The 23,772-nt window shown below is 44.1% G+C and overlaps 1 protein-coding gene and 1 long non-coding RNA gene across 6 annotated transcripts in view; one reads left to right on the top strand and one right to left on the bottom strand.

The window, feature by feature from the left end:
* The window catches only part of LOC133492007 (uncharacterized), a 50,581-nt gene that overhangs the window by 2,692 nt on the left and 24,117 nt on the right, over positions 1-23,772 (top strand). The window lies entirely within an intron of this gene.
* Positions 509-23,772, bottom strand: part of fgf11b (fibroblast growth factor 11b) — a 29,902-nt gene continuing 6,638 nt past the window's right edge. Inside the window, exons 2-5 of the mRNA XM_061804137.1 lie at positions 14,950-15,060; positions 14,205-14,308; positions 8,006-8,204; positions 509-6,473 (exon numbers count right to left, since the gene is read on the bottom strand). Of these exons, the coding sequence (XP_061660121.1) occupies positions 6,337-6,473; positions 8,006-8,204; positions 14,205-14,308; positions 14,950-15,060 (551 nt within the window). The 3' untranslated portion in view covers positions 509-6,336. The remainder of the gene's footprint in view (positions 6,474-8,005; positions 8,205-14,204; positions 14,309-14,949; positions 15,061-23,772) is intronic.

The following is a 23,772-nucleotide window of genomic DNA, read 5'->3' as shown; positions in this document are numbered from 1 at the left end:
GGACGTTGACGCACGTCGCAGTCATTGATGAAACAAGATGGCTGACAGCAGTGCCACGTTATACATAAAGCCAATGTTTGGATTGAGTGAGTTCAACTTTAACTGCAAGAGTGCCTAATTTGTGGACATGTAGTTAACACTTCATATTTATCCATCCATTAACCAAGCTGCTTATTCTCACAAGGGTCACGGGAGTGCTAGAGCCTATATTTCCAAAATACTGTGCAGTTTAATTTTAATTTTAGAGCTTATACATTTGTCACTGACAAAAAAGAACGTGCTTTTGCACGATTTTTTTTTTGCATTTTCTTCCGTTGTCTTCCCTTCATATAGTGTGTGTGTGTGTGTGTGTGTGTGTGTATGTGTGTGTATGTGTGTGTGTGTGTAGACATGCAGGGGGGGGGAGACAAAACCCCAACAAGCACTGCTTACAACCATACAAATATATGTTGTTTTATTGATTAATATTACAGAATACCACATCTCCTTTCAATCCAGGGAGGAGTTTTTGTACAGACACTGTATATGTACACACGTTTGACGGAACATCGGGTTATTCGAGAGGGTAAATCGGGGAGGAGGAGGAGGGGGGGGGTTGTGTCTGTAGATACTGGGAGGGATCATCCCTGAAGAGTCAAACCACAGAGACATACTTTGCAAGGAAAAAAAAATCATTTTTTTGTCTTTCTAGACACAGTAATTATTATTGCAGACTAAAGATTGCCATAGCAAATCCATTTCAGTTCAATCCCCTGTTAAATTTCCACATCCTTGATTCCAAACTGGTCCAAAGTTCCCATTGCATATTGCTGGTTGTAATTTCTGTGGAATTGTTTTTTTTTTTTTTTTTTTAAAAAGGAGCCATTTTTTGTTGTTGTTGTTGCTTGATTTGGAGTCCACCATGTGACTAAATCCGTAGGTGCCTACAGATCCAGACCTTCACTCTCTTTGGCCGTTCAATGCCAAGGCCCACCCACGTTCCTTTATGGCTTTAAATCAGCTTGCTTCTTTTGCTGAAAATGTCCGTTTTTTTTTTTTTTTTGGAAGACGAGAAGATGGCCTTGAGTGCGAGAGAGGGAGGGGGTGAGGGAAAGAGAGAGATGGGGGGGGGGAGTAGTTTACGGAAACTTTTTGGAAGACGTGCGTGACCAGAACTGTGAGCCCAGAAAGGTCATTGTTGGTTTTGACAGGACACATGTGAGCTTTGGTCATCCCCCCCCCCCCCCCCCTTCAGTTTTCACTTGAGTACATCTTTCACAAACATAAAACTTGGTCACACAGGAGGCAATGAAGGGTAGACATTTGTAAAGATGCGTCAATGCGAACCAAAGACCCCCAAAAAATTAAAAAACCGCCAAAAAGAGATCAGATTTGAAGAGGAAGAATCCCTCTGCTTTGTTAGAGGACTTCATACTGGAAATGAAACACAATAAATAAATAAAAAACAACAGACAATACATACCAAGAGTTGTAAACAGAACTTGACATAGTACACTACTCATACTGTACAGTATACATAATTGACATAGCATACATTTAATATGATAGAACATTTTTTATCTAAAAGCACACTGCCAAATAGTTTATGAAGACCACGTCGGATCTCACCTTTTCCTGTGTCAGAAACTCTCCTCATTCAAAGAGAAATCAACAAAAGGACTGCGAAGCAATATTCTGTCCAAAGACGGTCAATTTCAAGATATGAAGTCAGTGTAAATTTTAGGTAGTTTTTTTTTTTTTTTTTTTTTTGCTTTCATCAGTCGTAATCCATGCTCATATTCTCCTTTCCCACCGGAGTGAGGAGGATTAGTGACTCATCCTCACCATTTACATAAACCAGGAAGACAAAATGGAGCAAGATTTCTTCATGGGAACCTTCAATCAAAATAAATCGACGTCTCTCTCAAACACAAAGACTGGAGTCGTTTTCTCGACTGGAGGATTCATTCATTTTGTTACCTCAGCCAGTGGTTGTAAAATTGAGATTTTTGCATTTAATGTATGCACATAACTTTCTCTTCAACATGCTGACTAGAAAACCGGAAATAACCTTTGTGTTGACATTGACAAATTATTCAGAAGGGGTGTAACGCGGCGATTCATTTGGATGACTGCGAGATCATACATATTATCGCAAAATGCAATCAATAGCTATCAAATTTTGATCGGAGATGTGTAAGTAATTGGGAAAATCGAACAGTTATTTCCATTAGAGGGAGCTAGTTGTACACAGACGTCCATGTATGCTGACATTTAAATATGTATATTTTTTTGCAAACAGACAGAACACGCGGCAGTTAATGCGGCCACCTGCAGCAAAGCAAACATTTTTGCGCTTTGCAGAGCGACGGCGTGAGTTTTTGCCCTTGCGGATACGGAACAACTACAATCATTTTACAGCCTCGGAAGAGTCAGTCAGTGAAGTCCCAAGGTGCATCGTTCTCTGAATATCTTATTGCAGTGTAAATCAAAAATATCATCGGGTGAAGGCGAAACGTACGGCTCCAAATTACTTACCGGATTATGTTCGTTTTCTTTCGAGTGTAATGGGTTCAGTCTATGCTGCGATTATTCATCAACAATTTTTTTAGTAATCTTACTTGAATATATAATAGGTTCTGAATCTTTGGGATTTTTTTTTTTTTTTTTTTTACCTATTGACGTGCTCTTGTTGCATTGCGATGCTTATTTCAAGGTGGAATTATTTTCATTTATTTATTACTCTCTCTCTGTTTTTGGGGAATGCAGTTATGACTTTTATTAACCGCAAGCGTTTGAAAGTCCAACAACTCAATTGTTCCTCACGGCTACTTTAACAGCAATTTCACGTTCTTTATCGTCCGGAAGCCGTCAGTGGCTCGTGGGTTGTCATCCTTTGGGATGCTAAGTTAATGTTTTCATGTTTCAAGTGCTGTCCAGGGCTTGCATAGTCAATTACTCTTCAAGGGATCCGAGTCGCGGGGGTGGTTTGGTTGAAGCATCTCGCCTCACTTTATATGTGCTAAAAGATCGTCTGTCTCGTCATGTTGTTCATAATCAAAGGAAATGCAGTCAGGAGCACGTTTTTTATTGCTCTGCAGAAACAAGCAAAAGTCTTTTTTGTGTGTGTGTGTGTGTGTGTGTGTGTGTGTGTGTTCTCTTCACATGGTCTCTGAGTTCTTCATGAACAAATGGATTTTGCTGTCTCTGCCAGACCTTCAAGTCATTTTTGCAACCATCACAAGTCTCTTGTTTGGGTTTCATTGAATCTATCGATCATTGTTTCCCATGCCCTTTGTTTTTCTCCTCTGCTCTGTCTTGCACTTTGCCAACTTTTAATCAACGGACTTTGCAAACAAACCTTTTGGTTTTTTTGAAAACTCCAATTGCGCTAACCTTTCATGGAAATACTTGCAAATTCACTGACTTCCTTTATACTGCATTCTGTACTTCACATTCAATAACAATCTTTTTTTTCAACATTCTATGTGCCGTCTGTCTACGTGTAGTTTTGCTCTCTTGACAACTTGCGAGGGACTTTTGTCAGCATTATGAGCATCAAGGGCTTTTTTTTTTTTTTTTTACTAGTGCTTCATAAAGACAATAAGGATACGCATGTCTGAGAAAATCATAAGATGCGCTATTTTTGCCAGAGTCACAGCTAAATAAACCTTTAAAAAAAACATTGCAGAACACGTCTACTCTCTATTTGGAAAAATAAATTATTGCTATACAGGAACTAAGCGGCGATGATTGGCGTTTCCCTTTTTGTATGTGAAAATATGACTCAATTTCTCCTTGAAACTCAAAACGGCAAACGCCACTGAAATATGAAGAGCGCTCCAACCCATTTCATCCATAAAGTCCCTGTCATAAATAACTCACAGTGCCAGACGTGCTGTTTGTCCTGCGTTCATTATGATATTTTCATGCCTCTTCGTGCATCCCTGACAAAACATCTCGCATGCCTGATGAAGAAATTCCTTAGCAGGATTCCTCGAGAACTTGCATGGCCTCTTTCCCTCGCTAACGGCTTCTTTCGTGCATCTACTGCATGTACAGCGCATGTTTTTACAATCCAACACGGTTTCAGACTCTGTACATCGCATTTATAGTTCAAAGCCTCCAATTCACTAACCCGTTCCGTTATCACAACGAGTCGAGAAGAAAAGAAAACGATGTCAAGTCCTGCCACAGCACCATCTGGAAACACGTTGAACGTATACGTTGCATAAAACATTATCTTTGGCTGTAGAATCTCAATTAAATTGGCGTTTTTTCCAAGTGATTAAATACGTACAATCCACTGTTTTGTGTGTGTGTGTAAGGGCTTACTTATTTGTATGGTTTTTTTTTGGGGGGGGGGCAAGCTCATGTATATTTTTGTGGCCATAGTTATGATATTGCCATTCTTAGCACTGTTTTGTATGTTTGCTGATGGTATCCAAGCAAAGTAGCTTGCATGTGTGACAGAATCTTTTAAAATTTTCAGACTGGCACGAGGTCATTGCATATTTATTTAAAATTGTCTTATAATTTCTATAGCGAGCCCAAAAAAAGCGGGTGGTGGTGGTTAATGTATTACCTTGTGTGTATGTGTGTGCTCTCAGATGTAAACAGTTGATCGAAATTCTCCCGCCGCCCTACATTGCGTTGTTTCTGAATGACACGGTTAAGGTTACCTGCAGTATCTCTTTTCCTCTACACAGACGCTTAAAGCGTCAGCGCAGAGTCAACGCCGTCCACACGCCAGGGTTACGACACAGTCACACCAAGACATCCACTCAGACAGCTCCATTTTTTGAGGGCGATTCTTCCAAGGTGATTTGAGAACGCGGAGCACACGGATAAGCTGCCAGACATCGTCAGAATAACAAGTGCTCCTGCTCAGAGGCTCCTCCGGCTTTGATGTTTGCCTTCAAACACGGCTTTCTGCTGACAGCAGATGCCGAGTGAGATGTGCGCCTCTCAGCTCGTTTTCACATGACTGGCTTCTGATCCGCACTGGATTGAAAATATGACGCGCTTGTTCATGTGTAGCCTTTGAGCTTGCTCTAACGATAAGTGATCACCTGATGAGGAGGAGGTTGGAAAGGCGTTCGCTATTCTCTTGTCTCAGTCATTTTTCATTTCTTTTTTCAGGACCTACAGTATGCCCTGGCTTCTTGAGCAAGAACTATATATTTTTTTGCTTATTAACTTATCGATGACTCTGATTTCAGAACCCGTGGGTTGTATTTAGAAGATTGGTGGATGGTTTTATTGCAATTTATTCATATTTCCACGTTAGCGGCACGGTGGAGCATCTGGTTAGATCGTTGGCCTCACTGTTCTAAGGTGTGGGGTTCAAATCCCAACCCCGCCTGTGCGGAGTTTGCGTGTTCTTCCCGTGCCCCGCTTTCCTCTCACATCCCAAAAACATTCACTGGAAACTGTAAATTAGCCCAAAGTATGATTGTGAGTGCGACTGTTGTCTGTCTCTATGTGCTCTGCGATTGGCTGGCAACCAGTTCAGGGTGTACCCTGCCTCCTGCCCATTGATGGCTGGGATAGGCTGCAACTCTCCCATGACCCTTATAAGGATAAGCACCTCAGAAGATGGATGGATGGATGGATGGATGGATGGATACATTTCCATATTACAGAAGGCTGGGAAGTCATGGTTTTAATTTGTATTCTGGGACTCTAGTGGATTTAATTTAGGTTTCTTCAAAATAATGGATACAAAATAGTGGCGGCTACAGGCGTAGACTTGCTGATGCTCTGGCATCGCTTTCTCTCCGATGGCCTGACGTGACCCGCGATTCCAGTTGACATCTCGACTCTGAGCCGTTTCATCTCTTGTTGAGCTTTCGTTGACCTTGATGATTAGCCGAGTCGGTCGGCAGATGGCGCGGGGAAAGCCGGCGGGGCGACTGGGTCACCAACTTTCGGGATCCAAAGCGAGCTCATGACTGGGGGATTATGAACCAGAGACGTGAATGGTGAATGTCATGTTGCCATAGAGCAAATGCTGCGTAGGGATTGGAGGAAAAAAACAAAAGAGTGAGAAATGAAGCAGCCTTTGCATCAGGAAATTTAAAGGGGCTGGTGAGGAGACAACCATCGGGATGGGGCATCAAATTTGTTTCGGCCAGGGTCTCGGCCAGCCATTCTGTGGTGGGGTGGGGGGGGATCCTCTCTCATTCTGTTGTCTGCTGATGGAGTGCTCACCCTTCATCCCTCAGCATCTTATTGTGCACTTCTGGAGTAGTGGACCATGAGGGCCGTTCACCCGGCCGTCCTGCGCGCATGATGGGCGACTGACAGCGTTCCAAATGTCCCTGTTGCCCTGTGACCTGCCCTCTGTCTCCTGTGCTATGAGGCGTCGGCCTTGGGAGCTTCTTTCCCTCCATTTTTCAAGGACGGGGAATTGGATGTTTTGGTTGTCTTGCGCGGAGGACTCACAGGCTCACTTGTGAGCTCATGTAGCGATGGCTCCTTATACATGGCAACTGTAAAACAAAGAAAAAATGATCATTCTAATTACTGAACTATAACTGGAAATCATTGTTTGTATAGATAGAGAGAGAGAGAGAGAGAGAGAGAGAGAGAGAGAATTTTAATCAAATTTGCTGACTCGAGAAGATATTACAAGTTAACATGAAAAAATGGATGGCTTTAAAAGTTTCTTTGTCCAAGGCAAAGTTTCATGATTACAACAAATGTCTGTATCCATCCCTCCATCTTCTACCGTTTAGCTGAGGTCGGGTTGCGAGGGCAGTCGGTTTAGCAGGGACGCTCAGACTTCTTTCTCCCCAGCCACTTCGTCCAGTTCTTCCAGGGGGATCCTGAGGCGTTCCCAGGCAAGGTGCCAAGTACACGTGTGGCCACCCTTATTCTTGAACAAGGTGTTCGTTATGGGCATTCCATGGTGAGCACAGAAGTCCAGTAACAGCATTTGGGCTCCGATCAAGGGGGGCTTTTTCCCAATCACGCCCTTCCAGGTCTCACTGCCATTGACGTGAGCATTGAAGTTCCCCAGCAGAACGATGGATTCCTAAAACAGGAGTACTCTCCAGGACTCTCTCTAAGTAAAAGGGTGGTTAATGGGTACTGTTGCTTGGTGCATTCGCACAAACAGTCAGGACCCGTGCCCTCACCCGAAGCTGCAGGTAGGCTACTCTCTCTCCCAGTTGGATGAACCCCAACGTACTGGTGCCAAGCCCCGGGAGGCAATAATTATACCAACACCTGCCCACCTTGGGCAAATCCAAAGTGGAAGAGAATCCAACCCTTCACAAGAGGACTGGTACCAGAGCCTAAGCCATGTGTGCATATATCTAATCAGAACTTCTCGACCTCACACACCAGCTCAGGTTCCTTCCCTGTCAGAGAGGTGACTTTCCATGTCCCGAGAGCCAGCTCCTGTAGCCGGGAATCAAGTCACCAAGGTCCCCGTCTTCGGCCACCGCCCAGCTCACGCTGCACTCGACCTCTGTGGCTCCTCCCACAGGTGGTGAGCCCACGGGAATGAGACCCAGGTTAGTCACACTTTTAGGCGGTGCCCGGCTGAGCCCCGCGGATGCAGGCCTAGCCGCAAGGCGTTCGCCTTCGAGCTCCACCTCCATCCCTGGCTCCAGAGGGGAAGGTTGGCGGTGACCTGCGTCTGGGCAAGGCAAACCTCGATCCAATTGTTGTATTTGTATTCAGGGTTTATGGAGCCCTCACCTAGGACCTTTTTTTTGCCATGGGTGACCCTACAAGGGTTGTGAAGCCCAGGACAACTTAGCTCTGAGGACCTTTGGGACACACAAAAACCTCCACTACGACAAGGTGACGGCTCCAGGAGGGACGGGGTGTCTTCACCCTTATTGATCAACTTAGATTACAATATTTTTGATTTGACATATCTAAAATCTATTCCAAAATGTAAAAAATATTGATGGAAATGAATGATCAGATGGAAACAAAGTGCCATGAATTAGTCATGTTTTCAAATGCCCATCCCTAATAATTTTCCCAGCTGCTACAAATGTAAACTTACCCTCGATAACTTTGGGCAGGAAGTGTGCCGCTCCTTTGTTCTTCTTTACCCGGTTCCCTTTCATGACCTGGCCGTCCCGGTTGATACCGATATACCAAGAGCGTCCAGACTGGGTCTGCCGATAGAGCATGGACGAGTACGTGACGTAGTAGTTCTCAAACACGCTCTCCTTGAACTTGCACTCCGGAGTGAAGTGATCCTAGAAATAAACGTGAATATGAGAATGGGGCAGAGGAACATTCGCATTAGCGGCTTTTGCGAGGGATGACAGATGACGTGCGATTGTCATGAGAGCAGAAAAACATCGTTGTGCGTCTTTGAATGTCGCAAAAGAAAACGTTTGAAAGCATGTTTATCCTTATCCCTGGGGTACAAAAACATGAATCTTCATGCAATACATGGTAGTCAACATTGATTATTCCTAATGATTACACGTTCCACAGGGGAACGCAGAACAACCACAGTAACGACACGACACAAATGGACACACATTTTTCCATCAAATCAAATTGGATTCTTCTATCCAAGAGGAAAAACATCAAATATAATTCTATGACAACAAGAACCAGATGAAATTGGACTGAAATGTACAAGTCTGAATGTGTTTAATTTATATTTACATTGCTGCCAAACAAAGCGATGCCCTTATTGAACAATTTATTGAACCGTAAGAAAAAAAAACTAACATATCCTCCATATTGGAGCCCATCAAATATATCAATGTGTAGAGAGAAAAGATGACTTTATCAATTCAACTTCTTCTTGAAGTATATTTGGCCCAGGAGCCCATTGCAGTATTCGGACCGAGATTAATGAATGTCTGTACATTTACCAACATAAAAACGGGATCTACTCGTGATTTCTTTCACGTTCTGTCAATCACGCATGGCTTGCTACGGTTGGGTAACCGCAGTCAAAGAAAATGAGCAAAAGATGAATGAAATTCCTCCATTCAGCCAGTCGTTCCAAATAATCATTTCCCCTCATAGTCCCACACTTACGCCCCACCTCTTCCCCCTCCAGTGTGTTCACTGCATAAGGACGAGTGAACCCTGCGTAACGTTGACTGGCGATATTACGCAATGAAGACGGCTATTCGTCTCCCCGGGTCGCGATTAGTCTTGTCAGGGTCCTTCTGCTGTCAGAGAGCAAAGCCAATCTGTTGAATTGATTAACAAGCATCAGCATTGCAGAGATGGCTGGGTGGCAACTTTCTCTTTAGACTCGAAGGAGAAGCACAAGAGCTACGGGACCACCGCGTGGCATAGACAGACTTCAGTGACGAGCCAGAAGTGGACGGAGGTGGTACACAGGACCTCTAGTTTCACACTTATCATAGATCATCACCTTTCTCCTTCACCGGGAGGCATCATCCTTTAGCTGACAAGGCAATTCAGGACTTTGTGACCTTTCTCGGTCCACGCCACCGCTCCAAGAGTTTATGCCCATTTCATGTCTGCTCCCCGAGCAGAGCAAAACAAGGGTTCTAATTCAACAATCTTAGCCGCTACTAGCGCCGCCACAGCATGAAGCTATTTTAAGATCCTCTCGACAGGTTTGATACCCTCTGCTTTGGCTAACACAAAGAGGGCAGGATCGATGGGTGATGTGCTTCATTCATTATTAATCAGCTCGGAGAGCAAGGGGGCAGGAGGTGTCCGCGACAGAAAGAAAAGGAAGGTAGGAGAAAATTTTTAAAAAAGTACACGATAAGACTGTGACTCTCTTCTAGAGCTCCCCTTACACTAGATCTAAGAATTTTTGACTGACAATCCCCATTTCCCTTGATCTGACAAACGCAGGCCCGTGTATTTAAAGAAACCATTATTCCAACAAAACGCCCTTCAGCTCAAGCTTTGTAATAACACCAGTGATAACCCTCTCGCAAGTAATCCCATAATTACCCTTCATAATCACTTCCCTGAAAATAACCAAACTATAGAAACCACACCAGCCGAGCTTTCATTCCCGTAATCTCCGGAGCGATTTGACGAAAAACAAAAATCCAGACGTGACGATGCAATCATTGTTCGAGAGAGTGATTCTTCATGGTCGAAATAGCACAAAGGTCTAAATGGTTGTCGCTGTTATTACATCCTTGAGATGACCTTTGGATCCAAGCAGAACAACAGAATCCAACCGGCGGGGAACTTAGTTGTTTACCGAATTACCCTTTTATGGTTAGAAAAGTCAACAGGGACTATTTTGTGTTGTGGTTTTTTTTTTATGTACGTCTCACCTCGCATAAATGAATGCCAGACTTTGCGTCCCTCATGTGTCCAATGCCCAGAATGAATTCAAATGAAAGCAGATGAGATGATGTACAATATGGGGCCTCCGTGCTAGGAATCCCCAAGATGGCTGAAAAGCATTTTATGATGCAGGAATGCAACTCCTCCCCCCCCCCCCCCCCCCCACTCTCCCCAATACACAAGTCTCTTTTCTGATTACATATCTCCAACCTCCTTCAGGAAGCTTAAGTCTCCTTGCTATGATAGACTGGGCTCACTATTATACCTCTGAGCAGAACAAGTAACGTATCAATATTAACGCGCAAGGCAAAATGACAAATTTAATTCTGTGTAGAATTCTGATCGGCAGTCAAGGGTGCAAAATGAAAATCAAACGTTCATTTAAAACGTCTGATTTGGGCTTGTGCCGCCGCGTGTGAAATTAGAACAGATGTACGGCAAATGTAGACGTCCGTGGTTCTCGAATCCTCAACGTGCAATTCCGTCCAGTCTCCTTTTTAGACGCCAGGGGTCACAGTGTCATGCAACGCTCCCTGTGCCTATTGACTGACTATTCCATCAGCTCCCGCGGGTACGCTATGGAAAAGCACGAGTTGTGCCCGGCCTCTGGTAACATCACCATATTTCCATAATATTACTGCGGCAAACCCGCCTCGCGTGAAACCATGCAGTGGAAAGCATTTTCCTTTAACACTTAAACAGACACAGAAAAGGATGCAAAAGGAGCAGCAGCAGCAGCAGCAGTAGCGCATGTTGCTGATGTTGTTTTGGAGCCAGATGCTCTTCGGCGCACGATGTTACATAAGTCACTTGGACACGGGTGTGCATTTAAAAAGAGGTCGAACAGTCGACGAGACAGTCAATAATACGCTCTTGCTGCATGTGCAGTATTTTCCAGATTTTCATAAGATATATTAAGCACGAGACGTGTGTTTAGTGCTGTGCAGACTGGCGGCTGGGCTACGTATAGAGCTCGTGCACGTGACGGCACCATTTTCACGGCGGCATATTGCCGGTCAAAAAGAGCTGCTTGACAGTGTCGGGGGGGGGGGCATTGAACCGGAGCAGAATATTCACAATGCCCGAGACTTGTTGTGCTGGCGGTTGTTACAACAGACGTGACAGATATTCAAAGAGATCAAAAGACGAGAAAAGATCGATGGATTTTGGCAATTAAACGTGACGGACGGTGCCCAACCAAATACACACGACTGTGTAGCGATCACTTAATTTCTGATAGGAATTATTCTTCTCAATCTCAAATTCCCAAGAAGTGTTTATAATGCCAAGTTGGCTCATTTGAGAACAAAAAAAAGAAAAGACAGGGAGTTGTCTCCAACATACACGGAAGCGTGTTGCGGCCACACGTTAATCTTCGATAAACCTCTCCCTATTTTTTTAATATGCACTGTTGTCAAATGAGTCCAATGCGTATTTTAAAAAGAAAATAAACTGTCGGTCACACAGAGGTTTACATAGGTTAACCTGTGGCCGCAGCACTCTTCCGTGTACGGGGGCTGAAGCCTACCCCAGTGGTTTATTTTCTTTTTTTTAAATACGCATAGGGCTTATTTGAGAACAATGGATATTTAAAAAAAAAATGTCTGTCGCAGAGAGGTTTACCGAAGTTTAACATGTGGCCAAAAGACGCTTCGTGTACGAGGAGCCAACTCGCTGTCTTTTTTTTTCTTCCCCAATCTTAGTTAATGAATGCGAGTTTGTGTAAAAACAGTTGAAATATTGGTATTTGTCACAGTGGCTCCATCACTCTGTGGGATTGAGAACAGATCCAGCAATGAAGCATTTGTATACGTCCAGATTTTTCTACGCTTTCAAACTCTTCCGTGTAAATCTCGACAACTTACTCACCAGATCCGTGTGTGGATCCAGTTGTCAAAGACAAGCGGAAGCGGGTTAACAGTCCACTTTGTTATCGGCAAAAACCTCGACTTCTGCATTCAATATGGGTCCTCTATGCCAAGTGTCTCTCATTTTTCCACCTACCTCCGTTTATTATCACCTTATCGGACAAGACTCTGGGCGTCGTGCTATCAGACGTATTTTCTTGCCGTCTCCAACCGACTTGGCATTGAGCAATGCTTTGTTTGACCGGCACTTCCGGCCAGTCACGTAACTTCGGTGACGTTTGTGCACGAGCTCTATAGCTGGGAGAGGAGTGGCAGCTTCCAGTTTCTCTGCAAGCCTTTGTGTTACCTGGCGCCTTAAGTAATCCCTCATTTTTTAATTATCCACGCTACCAAGGAAAACAAGTAACGCTCGCTTGTGTCATTATTTCCGGAGGCATTTTGTACGTCGCTACACATAACCATAAATCTTGTATACATTTCAACATGCATACGTATAATGGTTTATGTTGGTCATTCAGAAAGAAAAGGTACTTTATTTAACACTATATATCTGCATTTTACTCATTTTATTGAAAAATTCTCCTTGATCTAGATAAAGGAGACATTCTGCATTGTCCTTGAGCAACAGTCATGACTGACATTTTTGGAGTGGTACTGAATAGGTTTTAAAGGCCCTGAAAATAAAAAAACAAAACAAAAGTCATTTGTAAATCTTGCAAATAACTTTGCAAAATTGGAATAAGTATTGGGCTTCAAACTCAAGGAGTTTCCGCTCCCAAATGTGCGCACGCAACGAGCTAGAATGACCAGGGCTGATGAACCCAGAAATAAATGAAAATAATATATATATATATATATATATATATATATATATATATATATATATATATATATATAATTTTTTTTTTTTTTTGTATAGTAGAAGGAAAATTGTACAAGTCATTCTGATGTAAATTTCGCAGTAGAAAAAGTCTTACTCACAGCAGAAGGGGCTCCAGACAATTTGGGCAAGAAAGCATTTGTTTGTGTTTCGCTTATGGAAGGAAATGAGATCCTAATGTGTTTCTCACTCCCTTGGGATTCGTTCGAATGTAAAAACAAAACACAGCAGAGCAGAAATATGCAGAGAACCATTCTTCTACCTTCAGTCCCTTCCTGCGCCATTAAACCGGCGCCTTCGGCACACTCCAAAGGAAAATATGGGCTCATAAAATCAAATATGCATGATATTACACCAAAAGACAGGTGTTCGGTTGTAAAGCACCTGCGTGTCAGTGTGTGCGTGCACGCGTGTAAATGTCTGTTTCTCCGAAAGAAATGTGAGCCTCACTACAATTATTGACTACGGTGGAGGAAATCCCCACTCCGTGACGTTCACAGAGGAAAAAGCATACTAAGCAGGGGGCTCAGAGGATAATAAGAGCTCCTGCATTTACCGTCGAATTGTTCTCATATCCTTCAGCAATACTGTTTTTGGACAATCAGCAATCATACTGCCACTGAGCTCGAATGAAATGGATGGAATAAAATGGCAGGTAATTAAAAGTATGGCATCATCATTGCCATGCAGACATTTCGTGAAGAATATGAGATTATGAGTGACGTGTCACGGCTTCCTGTTCAGTAAAGAGAGCGAAAGGTGCATCTTAAGTGCTAATTTTAGAAAATGATGTGTCTGGTAAAAATGTATTCCTCCGTCACTAATTGGCCTGCAGCAGTGGTGGGCAAACTTTTGTGTTGTTCCATGGCCAGATTCTCTCTCTCTCTCTCTCTCTCTCTCTCTCTCTCTCTCTCTCTCTCCTCTCTCTCTCTCTCTCTCTCTCTCTCTCTCTCTCTCTCTCTCTCTCTCTCTCTTCTCTCTCTCTCTCTCTCTCTCTCTCTCTCTCTCTCTCTCTCTCTCTCTCTCTCTCTCTCTCTCTCTCTGTGTGTGTGTATATTTTTGGAACAGAGAGGTAAACTGTGTATTCCCTCGTAAAATGTTTCCTGATTGGTTAGCGCTAAAGGCTTTTGGTGTGATCAGGATATCATGCACAGCAGAATATGAGGCAAACGGCAAAGTTTCCTAGACTACATACTCACAGAAGTATAGAGGTATCCGTCACTATTCATGGCAAGATACAGCCCCGTCTTTGCACCCTGGATTGCCACAATCCGCAGTCCCACGGGAATTAGGTTAAACTGCGCTGAATTGGATAAAGCAGTTCAGGGAAGATAGAAAGGGGGAGAGAAAATAGAAAGTCAGACAATGCGAATTCAAAGGCTAAATATCATATTTAGCTCAAAGGATCTGGGTGGCAGTCTCAGAGGCGCCCGTCTCTCGACCGCAAGCTACACAGTACATTTCCCTTTTTGCCCAAATGCTGTGACCTCTCCGAGTTTATGTTGCAGCAAACTCCACATCGTGTCACCTTCACTGAGCTTAACACTCCCTCTAAAACTGGATCATAGCGGGATCCTCTACCTCAGCAAATGGGGCTTGGAGCAGAGCTAAAAGTAGATAGTTAGACACAGCACCTGAGCTCTCTGCTTCAAAGCTAAGACAGTAAAAAAAAAAAAAACAGTGAAAGGTTTCACTAGCTGACTGAATCAACTGCTACTGTAGCGTGAATGTATGGCTTTGTATGGAGGGTTTAAAAATCGAGTAATTTGCGCCCTTAAACGATCAAATTTGACTTCAAGAGGTTAGGGTGACATCCACATTATGTCAGCAGCAGGAATTTGAATGATCAATATTGAAGCTGAAGGTAACATGGCCTTTCTTCGGGTGTTTAAGATGGACCGAAAGGCCGGAATTGAGTTCAAAGAAGCCGATGCGCGCACTTACAAAATAAGCTGCTCTCATCTCTCGTGCTGTCCATGGTGCCATCGGGCTGCATCTGTAGGTAGTAGCCATGTTGGCTGTACAGGCGGGATACGATGCCCTTCAGTTGCGGCTCTGTAAACAAACACAAAATCAAAACAAAAAAATCAAAAGTGTAGTCCACCTTTTGCCCGAAGTTAGCCGGGACAGGCTCCAACATTCCCGCAACCCTTGTTTTGAGGATAAGTGGCTTGGAAAATGGATGGATGGCCATTTATTCATCATGATAGCCTAGCTGTGGCAAATACACATTAGCATTGTTGTGAGCGTCTTGACAAGCTGACGTAAACATTTTGCTGTGTTGCACCCTCCCGAATATTGTATTATATTCTATTCTCTACAATTTCCATCCAGCTATTTTTCAAAGTATATCATAAAACCAAAAAAAATGTAAAAAACAAACAAACAAGTAATTAAATAAAATACACAGAAAAAATGCTGCAGCTATCCCAGTAATCACATTGTTTTCTACATTATTATCATATTATTCTCCAGAAATTGAATATTTTGGTCAATGAAATTATGCAGTTAATAGCTGTCCTCTTCAGAGAAGTCTCACTGCAAACAGTTATTCAGCATAAACACTTTTGAATTTCAGTGACTTTCATTTTTTAGTTAAAGAATCGCCCAAGGTGCATTTCGCACTCACGCGCAAAACCTGAGCAAGACGCATTATAACACAGTTTAGACGTGCACAGTATTCCAACCGGCTGATTAATAATACAATGTTTTTGCTATCTTATTAAAGCAATAGTTTGCCGTCACATGCACTTTTTGCTACTGCCGGGGTCATTAGAGGCTAAATTTAGAGAGCAAGTTGGAGCGTTTGCAACATAAAAAGATGCAATCAGGAAGCTGAGTGGCGGTTTAATGAGCAAAAGCCCCACAGCCTATTTTCATTTAAGAAACAGACAGAACCTCATCTCCTTTCTTTGCAATTCAAAGACTGGAAAGAACCTTGCAGGTCTACAATGACTCATCTCATTCCCCCCACTGCTGACGCTCACTAATCTCCACCGTCCTTTCCGATGTACGGTCTAACGAGGGAGGTGAACGTGGATGAAAGAGCAGGACCAGGAAGTCCAGTCGGCGTTCCTCTTCCGCCAAAGTCCGCCCGCGCCCTCGCACGCGGCTCCCAGCGAGGGACCCGGCGCACTGCGCAATATGTCTGTCGGATGGGGACGAGTGCAGGGAATTGGCATGGTGAGGATGATGATGATGATGATGATGATGCATGGATGAGCTCTGTAGTACCGTTTTATCCCAGCGAGTGTTCCAGGGTCGAGACAGAAATGACCTATTGCAGCGCTTCCCGATCAAATTCAAATCTGCGCGTCAAAATGTGCATTTGTCCTCCCATTTGTGTATCTTTTTTTTGTTGTTGTTGTTTTTACCATTTTTGAATAGTTTACATGAGTTCACACTTCCCACCTCATCATCTACAATCCAATCAGAGAAGTCGGTCCCAGGAGGATGAGAGAAGGGGATACGGGGATGTAAAGATGGTGATGAAATCGCGAAGGCGTGAGATAAATAGAGCGATGGCTGCGACATCTGACGGATTCGTCAATTTACGAGAGCACACTTTGGGAGAAATTCAAAAGATAGCTCACGCAATCTTGCTGCTATCAAAACGTTCACTTTAGTCTCGGTCACGCTCGAACTTGTGTTTCAATTAGCTCTCCACAGACTCTACAGATCCACTCTCAAGTCATCCCAATCCAATATTAACAAGTGCTATATTGCTTAAATACAACACAAAAACAAAAATCATGTTTTACAGACCCCTCTAAAAAAACAGTCTCCACTGACTGTCCATCCATCCATTTTCTGAGCCGCTTATCCTCACGAGGGTCGCGGTATTGCCGGAGCCTATCCCGGCAGTCATCGGGCAGGAGGCGGGGCGCACCCCGAACTGGTTGGCAGCCAATCGCAGGGCACATGGAGACGGTCGCACCATGGGGCAATTTAGAGACTCCAATGAATGCATGTTCTGGGGATGTGGGAGAGAAAAGCCACGCAGGCACGGGGAGAGCATGCAAATTCCGCACAGGCGGGGCCGGGATTCGAACCCCGGTCCTCAAAACTGTGCGCCAAAGTGCCCCCCTCTCTATAGACTGTTGACACGTAATTACCAAGCACGGTCCGCGACAAAGTTGTCAACCTCAAAAACATTTTTTGCCATTTTTTTTTCTTGCCCCTGAAAAGTAATTTTGAAAATCAGAACATTTATAAGGAGTTAGCTGTTAATAAAGCGGTCCTGTAATGTTTAGTCAAATAATGCACTTCAACCGAATAGTTTAGTTCTTATTCAAGGGGGGAAGCCGGGTGGGATTATGGTGACCATGTCGATCACACAGTCGACAGTTTCATATCTTGCTCAAGCTCTACTGTGACAGGAGTGACGGGGAACATATTTTAAGACGGGCAGTCTACCACCAACTGCACTAAAACAAAACTCGGAGATAATCAATTGGACACTCGAGGTCGGGACAGCAAGAGGAGATTACACAACTTTCACTTTACAGCCCCCTGCAAATGGCTGCCACCAATCCACCCGTGGTCCTAATGAGGATATAGCGCCATAGATAATAAATGGTTAGATACTTATTTATTACTATAGCAGAGGTGTACAAGCCCAGATTCGTTTGATTCATTTGCAGTCATTACTGTAGTAAATGTATACCGGACTTTGGTTTGAGCATTTTTTTCATTTAAATTAACTGGGCCGCTTTAATTTTCTATTGCCGACGCCATCATTAAATTGTGACTAGGGCGGGCTGCCCACGAAAAACATGGCCATGACACTAGCCGCTCTGCTCCCTAACACAAACACAAATTTAGTTTTCCACATTTTCAAATAAAACGTTTGTTGAAATCTCAACCTTGGCACTCTTTTGAGTGCTATTCTAGGTTGAAATGCAACATGACACAAACATGGTGCTCATCTTGTTTTTATAGGCCTTTCGCAAAGCACAGCTAGCCAGTTGTTTACGGTAGCTACCTTCTATGTATCTTGCAAGCATGCGACATCCTCATGTACCACTTTTTTTTCTTTTTTTTTTTTATAAAGAAACAAAATGTTGAACTCCAGCTTTAATGGTTTGCTTCCCGCTCACTGCTCCCAAAAGTCCCGGAGAAGTGCACTGACAAGATAGCAACATGTTTTGACAGCAGTCTACCTCCGGTTGGATTAGCAAAACGCGCAGTTGTTTACAAGAGCAGGAAGAACTCTGTGTTTCTGTCACAATGATGCAAATGTGGCCCGTGTGGCGCGACGTAAGTAGAAAAATGTGCGACTGTTCTGTGTTTTGGACATTGCAGATGTAGTCAGACTGGAAACAAAAAGTCATCCATGCCACGTATGTCGGTGGGTACAACCGGCGCAGGGCGTATGCCATCTCCCACCCCCAAAATCCACTTGTAGATACACTAGTACAATTAAATAACTCACAACCTAGAACACTGATAATTGAACAATAATTGAATACTTTTTTTATACGGATGAACTTGTCCTTATGGGAAAAACATCCATCCATCTTCTTAGCCGCTTATCCCCACGAGGGTCGCGGGGAGTGCTGGAGCCGATCCCAGCTGTCGACGGGCAAGGAGGGCGGGGTGCACCGTGAACCGGTCGCCAGCCAAGTAGAAGACCTTGAATCGTGATAAAGTAGAAACTCCCCAAAACTTTCCGGCATACATTTTGGCAGCTTAAACACTTCAAAACAGTGGGAGCTCTTTTGAATACCTTGAGAAAGACGTACACGTCGCTGCAATACGGGTGGGCTGTAGAGAACGCTCAACACCCGTGTGTGATTCTGAAGATATCGCAGTAGCGGAGAAGAGCTATTAATTGACCTAATTATTTTAGTCCAAATGCAACTGTGCAAAAGTGGCAAGAGGTTTCCAAAATACAGTTTAAAAGTGGAAAAATGTGTTGCTAGGTGCTTTTTGTAAATGTAGCAATCCATCCATCCATTTTCTTAGACGCTTATCATCACAAGGGTCGCGGGAGTGCTGGAGCCTATCCCAGCTGTCAACGGGGAGGAGGAGGGGCACACCCTGAACTGGTCGCCAGCCAATCGCAGGACACATTGAGACAAACAGCCGCACTGACGATCACACCTAGGGGCAATTTAGAGCGTCCAGTTAAAATGGAAAAACACATTTTCACATAAACTTAAGTTCAGCAATGCTAGAAATGATCATTCCACCAAATACCTGCAGATTGTCATCTCGGACTTAATTGGCCAGGGTACAATAGTTTTGACCTTTTGAAATGGCTTTGTTACATTTTTATGCATCTTCAAAGGCTCACTGGATGCAGCATTTTCCGTCGTTTCTTCGTCCATCCAGGGAGCTTTCACTTTTAAAGGAGATGCAACAAATCAGTGCTGTAAACCTTTTTTTTTTTTTTTTCCCAATTTGGTTTCGAGAGGGAATCAAATTTTTTTTTTTTTTTTTTTTTTTTTTTATGGCTGAAGATGCTGTGCAAAGTTTGATTTGATTGCAGCAGCACGTTATCTTTCGGCACGTGCACCGGACTCGTAGAACTTTCGATAAATACGCCCGAGGCCCATTTCCGCAGCTCTGGACTGTGGACATTTCCCGTGTGAGCGCTGTGCGCGTTGTTGTTGTTGTCCGTCACTCCCCGGGACTTGTGTGGGCTTGAGTGACAGAAAACATTAGCTGATCCAGGTCAGTGGAGTGCGGGTCACAAAAGAGACCTCCCCTGTCTGCTTGTGTACATCACCGGCACAAGTGGCACCCACAACATGTCGACTCATCAGCAGGCCCCCGTTTCCCGAGTGACCTTCATCACAGATGAACGGGAACAGCAATAGCGGCCGACGGGTCGAAAAGCGCGTCGAGTAGTTGCTGCGTTTCGGTGGAAATACTTTATAAGTTTAACCCCGGTGATAATATCTCCGAAACAAATACAACACGGGCGAGGAAACAAGACGACCGAGAACATTTTATTTCTTAAACCGAGCGTGTCTCGCGCCCCGCCGGCGGCGGCCATTTGACAGCCTCCACGTGCAGGGACGGCCCTCGTCAATTTACATCCAAAACCAATGATCGTATTGAAAACCTCGCGGGAGGAATGAGGCCTCATCCTAACGGCACCCACCATTCACTGAGCAATTAGATGCGTGTCTGTATAAATGAGTTCAATGCGCATTAGAAGCCGAGCCAATCGCTTCATGCAGAACTGCAGACCATCAAGGACGCTTAAATCCTTATCTGCGATGTAATTGCTCTGAAAAAAATAAGCTGTAGTTTAGTTTTAGCACTCATCAGTGTTGGGTAAGTGTTAGTTATCATATCACTAATGTATTTATCGGGCTGGAGTCAAGCTCAGTATGTTGCTTGCTAATACCCCGATAGCTGATTTTCTATTGAGAGGGCTGGAGGTAATTACTCGGAGCTGCATGACTGAGCAGCCAAGGACATTTTTTCATCTTCTCTGACTGCATCGAACAATGGGGGTTTTCCTTGACTTATATTCACAAGTCTTGCTGTACAGTCACTCACCACTCTCCTTATGATGTTTACCTGCTATCTTTCTTTCCGTAGGTACTGTACGTACACTCGTACGATTGGAGATCGATCCATCAAAATGTCGCCCATCAAAAGTTAACTACAAGGACTTTTAATAGAGGGCATTCCTCTGCTGAGGCTCAGCTACCCTTAAAATGTCTTTCGATTGACTGCGTTTCGCTTTTTCTTCTTGGGAGACAGAGGAGTGCTCAATTTCGATTTGCACTGTCAGTGAGGAATCAACAATTTGTTATTATAGTTACTGCCGCCATCTTTATTGTGCTACGCTTAACTATTCTACGCTTGTGTGGCACTGAAAGGCAAGTTTGATCCGTTTCAGCATCGGGAACATAAATCTCCGCAGGTCCACTTGTCATTCTCTTGATCAACCGCCCTTCTGTTCAGCTAGCAGAGCTCCATATTACGAATGTTAACGTTTAACGTTTATGTGGACGGGCAAAGAAATGCATGACAAACCAAATCTGTCGGATGCGGTCGCACCGTTCCATATCCAGAAAGAAATCACCGATGAATTTGTTTCTATTGCCTTTAAAAAAAAAAAAAAAAAAAACATCCAAAATGACAGTGGGGGGGTGTGTGAGTCTTTGTCATGTTGGATTCTGACTTTGGGATTTTGCGTTTTATGAAAGGGAGAACGGAGCTCCTCGTCTTTTATCACTTTCCTGAACTGGGCCACGAGCAGTCGGTAATCAACGTTTTATACAAATATCGTGGCGCAGGTGAGACGAAGAAACGCCGAGGGATCGAGTTACAAAGCAAAAGAAGGGTGGCACGAAAAAGACATGACAAAGGGCGACGATGCAATTGCGCAGATGGGAAGAGATTGGCGAGAAAGGGAAAACGGATTGTCCCGACGAGAAGGATGTGTGGACAAGCAGGCAGCGTCTTCGCACCGAAAAGGAAATTCATCCGAATGAGGTGTGTCGCATCACCTGCGACTCGAACAAGCGCCTCTTCATTTAAATTCACTGCTCAATAAATCATTTCCCGTGACAATGGTTTCCGGGGGACACCAGGTTATTGCTTCCTATAAATGATACTGCCAAGAGCTTGTCACACACAAAGACGTTTAGGTTCTTCTTCTGTTGGCAGGGGGAAAAAAAAAAGAAGAAGAAGAAGAATCCCACTGAGTTGAGAATGATCTCACCTGTCCTTTGTCTCATTGAGCAGCCCGGCGACCTGAATACGCAAATGTTCCTCCGAACGCTCCAAGCTCTCCCACTTTACACAATCGTTGCTCAACTGCACAGTGATGCATCGCACCCCTCCCCCCCCGGCAAAAAAAAAAAAAAAAACATTTATCACATTTTAGTCGTACGTTAATTTGGTTTCACACGCTCACAAGTGAGAAAGGAACGCTAGCTGCCCGGGAGATGGTCTTAAGAGCAGATTGGCACAGAATGGGTGGAGGGGGAATCTGTTATACATTTGAGCCAGACAAGTTCACGTGTGAGCGAGTTAGTTTCACGATGCACACAGCTTCCCTTGAATGTAAATATACAAGACGCATTTATTTGCAAATTTCCGTCATAATCCATACTCCGTGTTATGCATACAGCAATAGTAAGCAATCACATCCCATTTGAACATCGCCGGGGGATATTTTAAAGTAGTTAAGTCGTTTGCGCGGGGTGGGGGTGGGGGTGGGGGGTTCTTTTTAATTTGCATTTGTAAGTGTACCCCCAGACACATTACGTAACTGCGGTCATTCAAGTTGCTTTATCGGCTACTGTACTTCTTGGACTTTGCTTCTTGGTCGTCTCCTCATCAGCGCCCCAGTAGGTGTCCTACATCTTCGCTGTCTTTCTTTTGTCGGCGGTGAGTTCGGTCTGTCCCTGTCAAGTTTAATCAACGCGCCCACTGATTCCACTTAGCGAGTACGTGTGGGAGGTTAAGGTGCTACCTTCAGGACGACAGGAAACAAATGGACGCGCTCTGCATGCACATCCCTCGCCTGCCTCACTTTTAAATACGACTTAAGAGCTTTGTCAACAGCTTCTCCACAGCTAAATATCAAGCCCACTCTAAATTCAGAAAGCCGCACAGACAATCCGCTCATGTCCATTTACTTTTTTTCTCTTTTTTTTTTTTTGCAAGTGATGAGAAGCTTCTGCAATCAAGAGACGAGGAATTAGATAAGCCACGAAATGAAAGTAAATGCATAAATAAAACCCTTAATCTTGTACAGATTTGCACTTTTATTAAGAAAACCCTGAAAGATTAGGGTTGGAAACTTTATCGCTTTTGCTTCGATCTGATAAGGTTTAAAGGATGGAATAGATGACGGAGTTTCAACGTCATCACTCGTGCCATTTCACACCATTTCGTTCCAGATATTTTCAAACATCCGTCTGATGACGTCCACAGTTGGAAAAACCTCGGCAACTGTCATTTTTGGCACAAGACGCGGACATACCACAGTAATAGTTTTTGATTGAGTCCAAGTCTCTTATGAGACTAAAGTGGCCTTTTTCCCTTCCATGCATTTCCACCGCGTTTAAAATATACAGTCATCGTTTCTCCTCCCAAAGACATTTTCAGGCACATTTCGGCCACTTTCCGGGAGGCTTGCTAAATCCGCAAGCCAACGAGCACTCCCAATTTTTAGACGACAGAAACGGCTCTCGAGACAAAAGGCAAATTCTGAAGAAAAAGGACGAGTGAAAAGTTCATGTTGAAGGGAGCTTCTTTCTGCAATGGTGACAGTTAATATCCAGCCCAGTGGTTTCCTATCTTGCACTTTCTGTACGGCAGGCTGTTTCACGGCTCTTTTCCCTTCCACCCACTTTCCCCTTTAGTCTCCTCTCCTATCTCTCTTTTCTCCTTCTTCCTGCATGTTTGATTACCCCCTTTACCTGCCGCTTCCCATCCAGCCGCACAATTTTTCTCTCACACGGTTAAGATCTTGACTTTTGCACTATTAGTGTCTGTTTACCTTCGCCAGACTCCTCCCCCTCCCTCCCTAACTCCCTCCCTCCCTCCCTCCACGTCTTGTACGCTGTCCCTCTGCCGGGCTCTGACCCCTGTCACAGTCAGTAAAGTTCTGATGAGAAGCTACCCAACACTGCATCGTCTGATCAGGTGTTGTCGAGTAAGCGACTTTGCTCGGCCCTGATCTCTTGGGGTCAGCTTAATGCCATCCTCGGCTGAATCTCTCCTTGTAACTCGGTCTGCTGCTCCCCAGCCACGGCCTAATGTTTGTGCTCAAACGGTCCTCGGAATAAC

This window comes from Syngnathoides biaculeatus, chromosome 18 (genome assembly GCF_019802595.1).
Source record: "Syngnathoides biaculeatus isolate LvHL_M chromosome 18, ASM1980259v1, whole genome shotgun sequence".
Taxonomy (NCBI): domain Eukaryota; kingdom Metazoa; phylum Chordata; class Actinopteri; order Syngnathiformes; family Syngnathidae; genus Syngnathoides; species Syngnathoides biaculeatus.
Note: the sequence above shows the minus strand (reverse complement) of the source record. Positions and strands in the feature narration are given on the sequence as shown.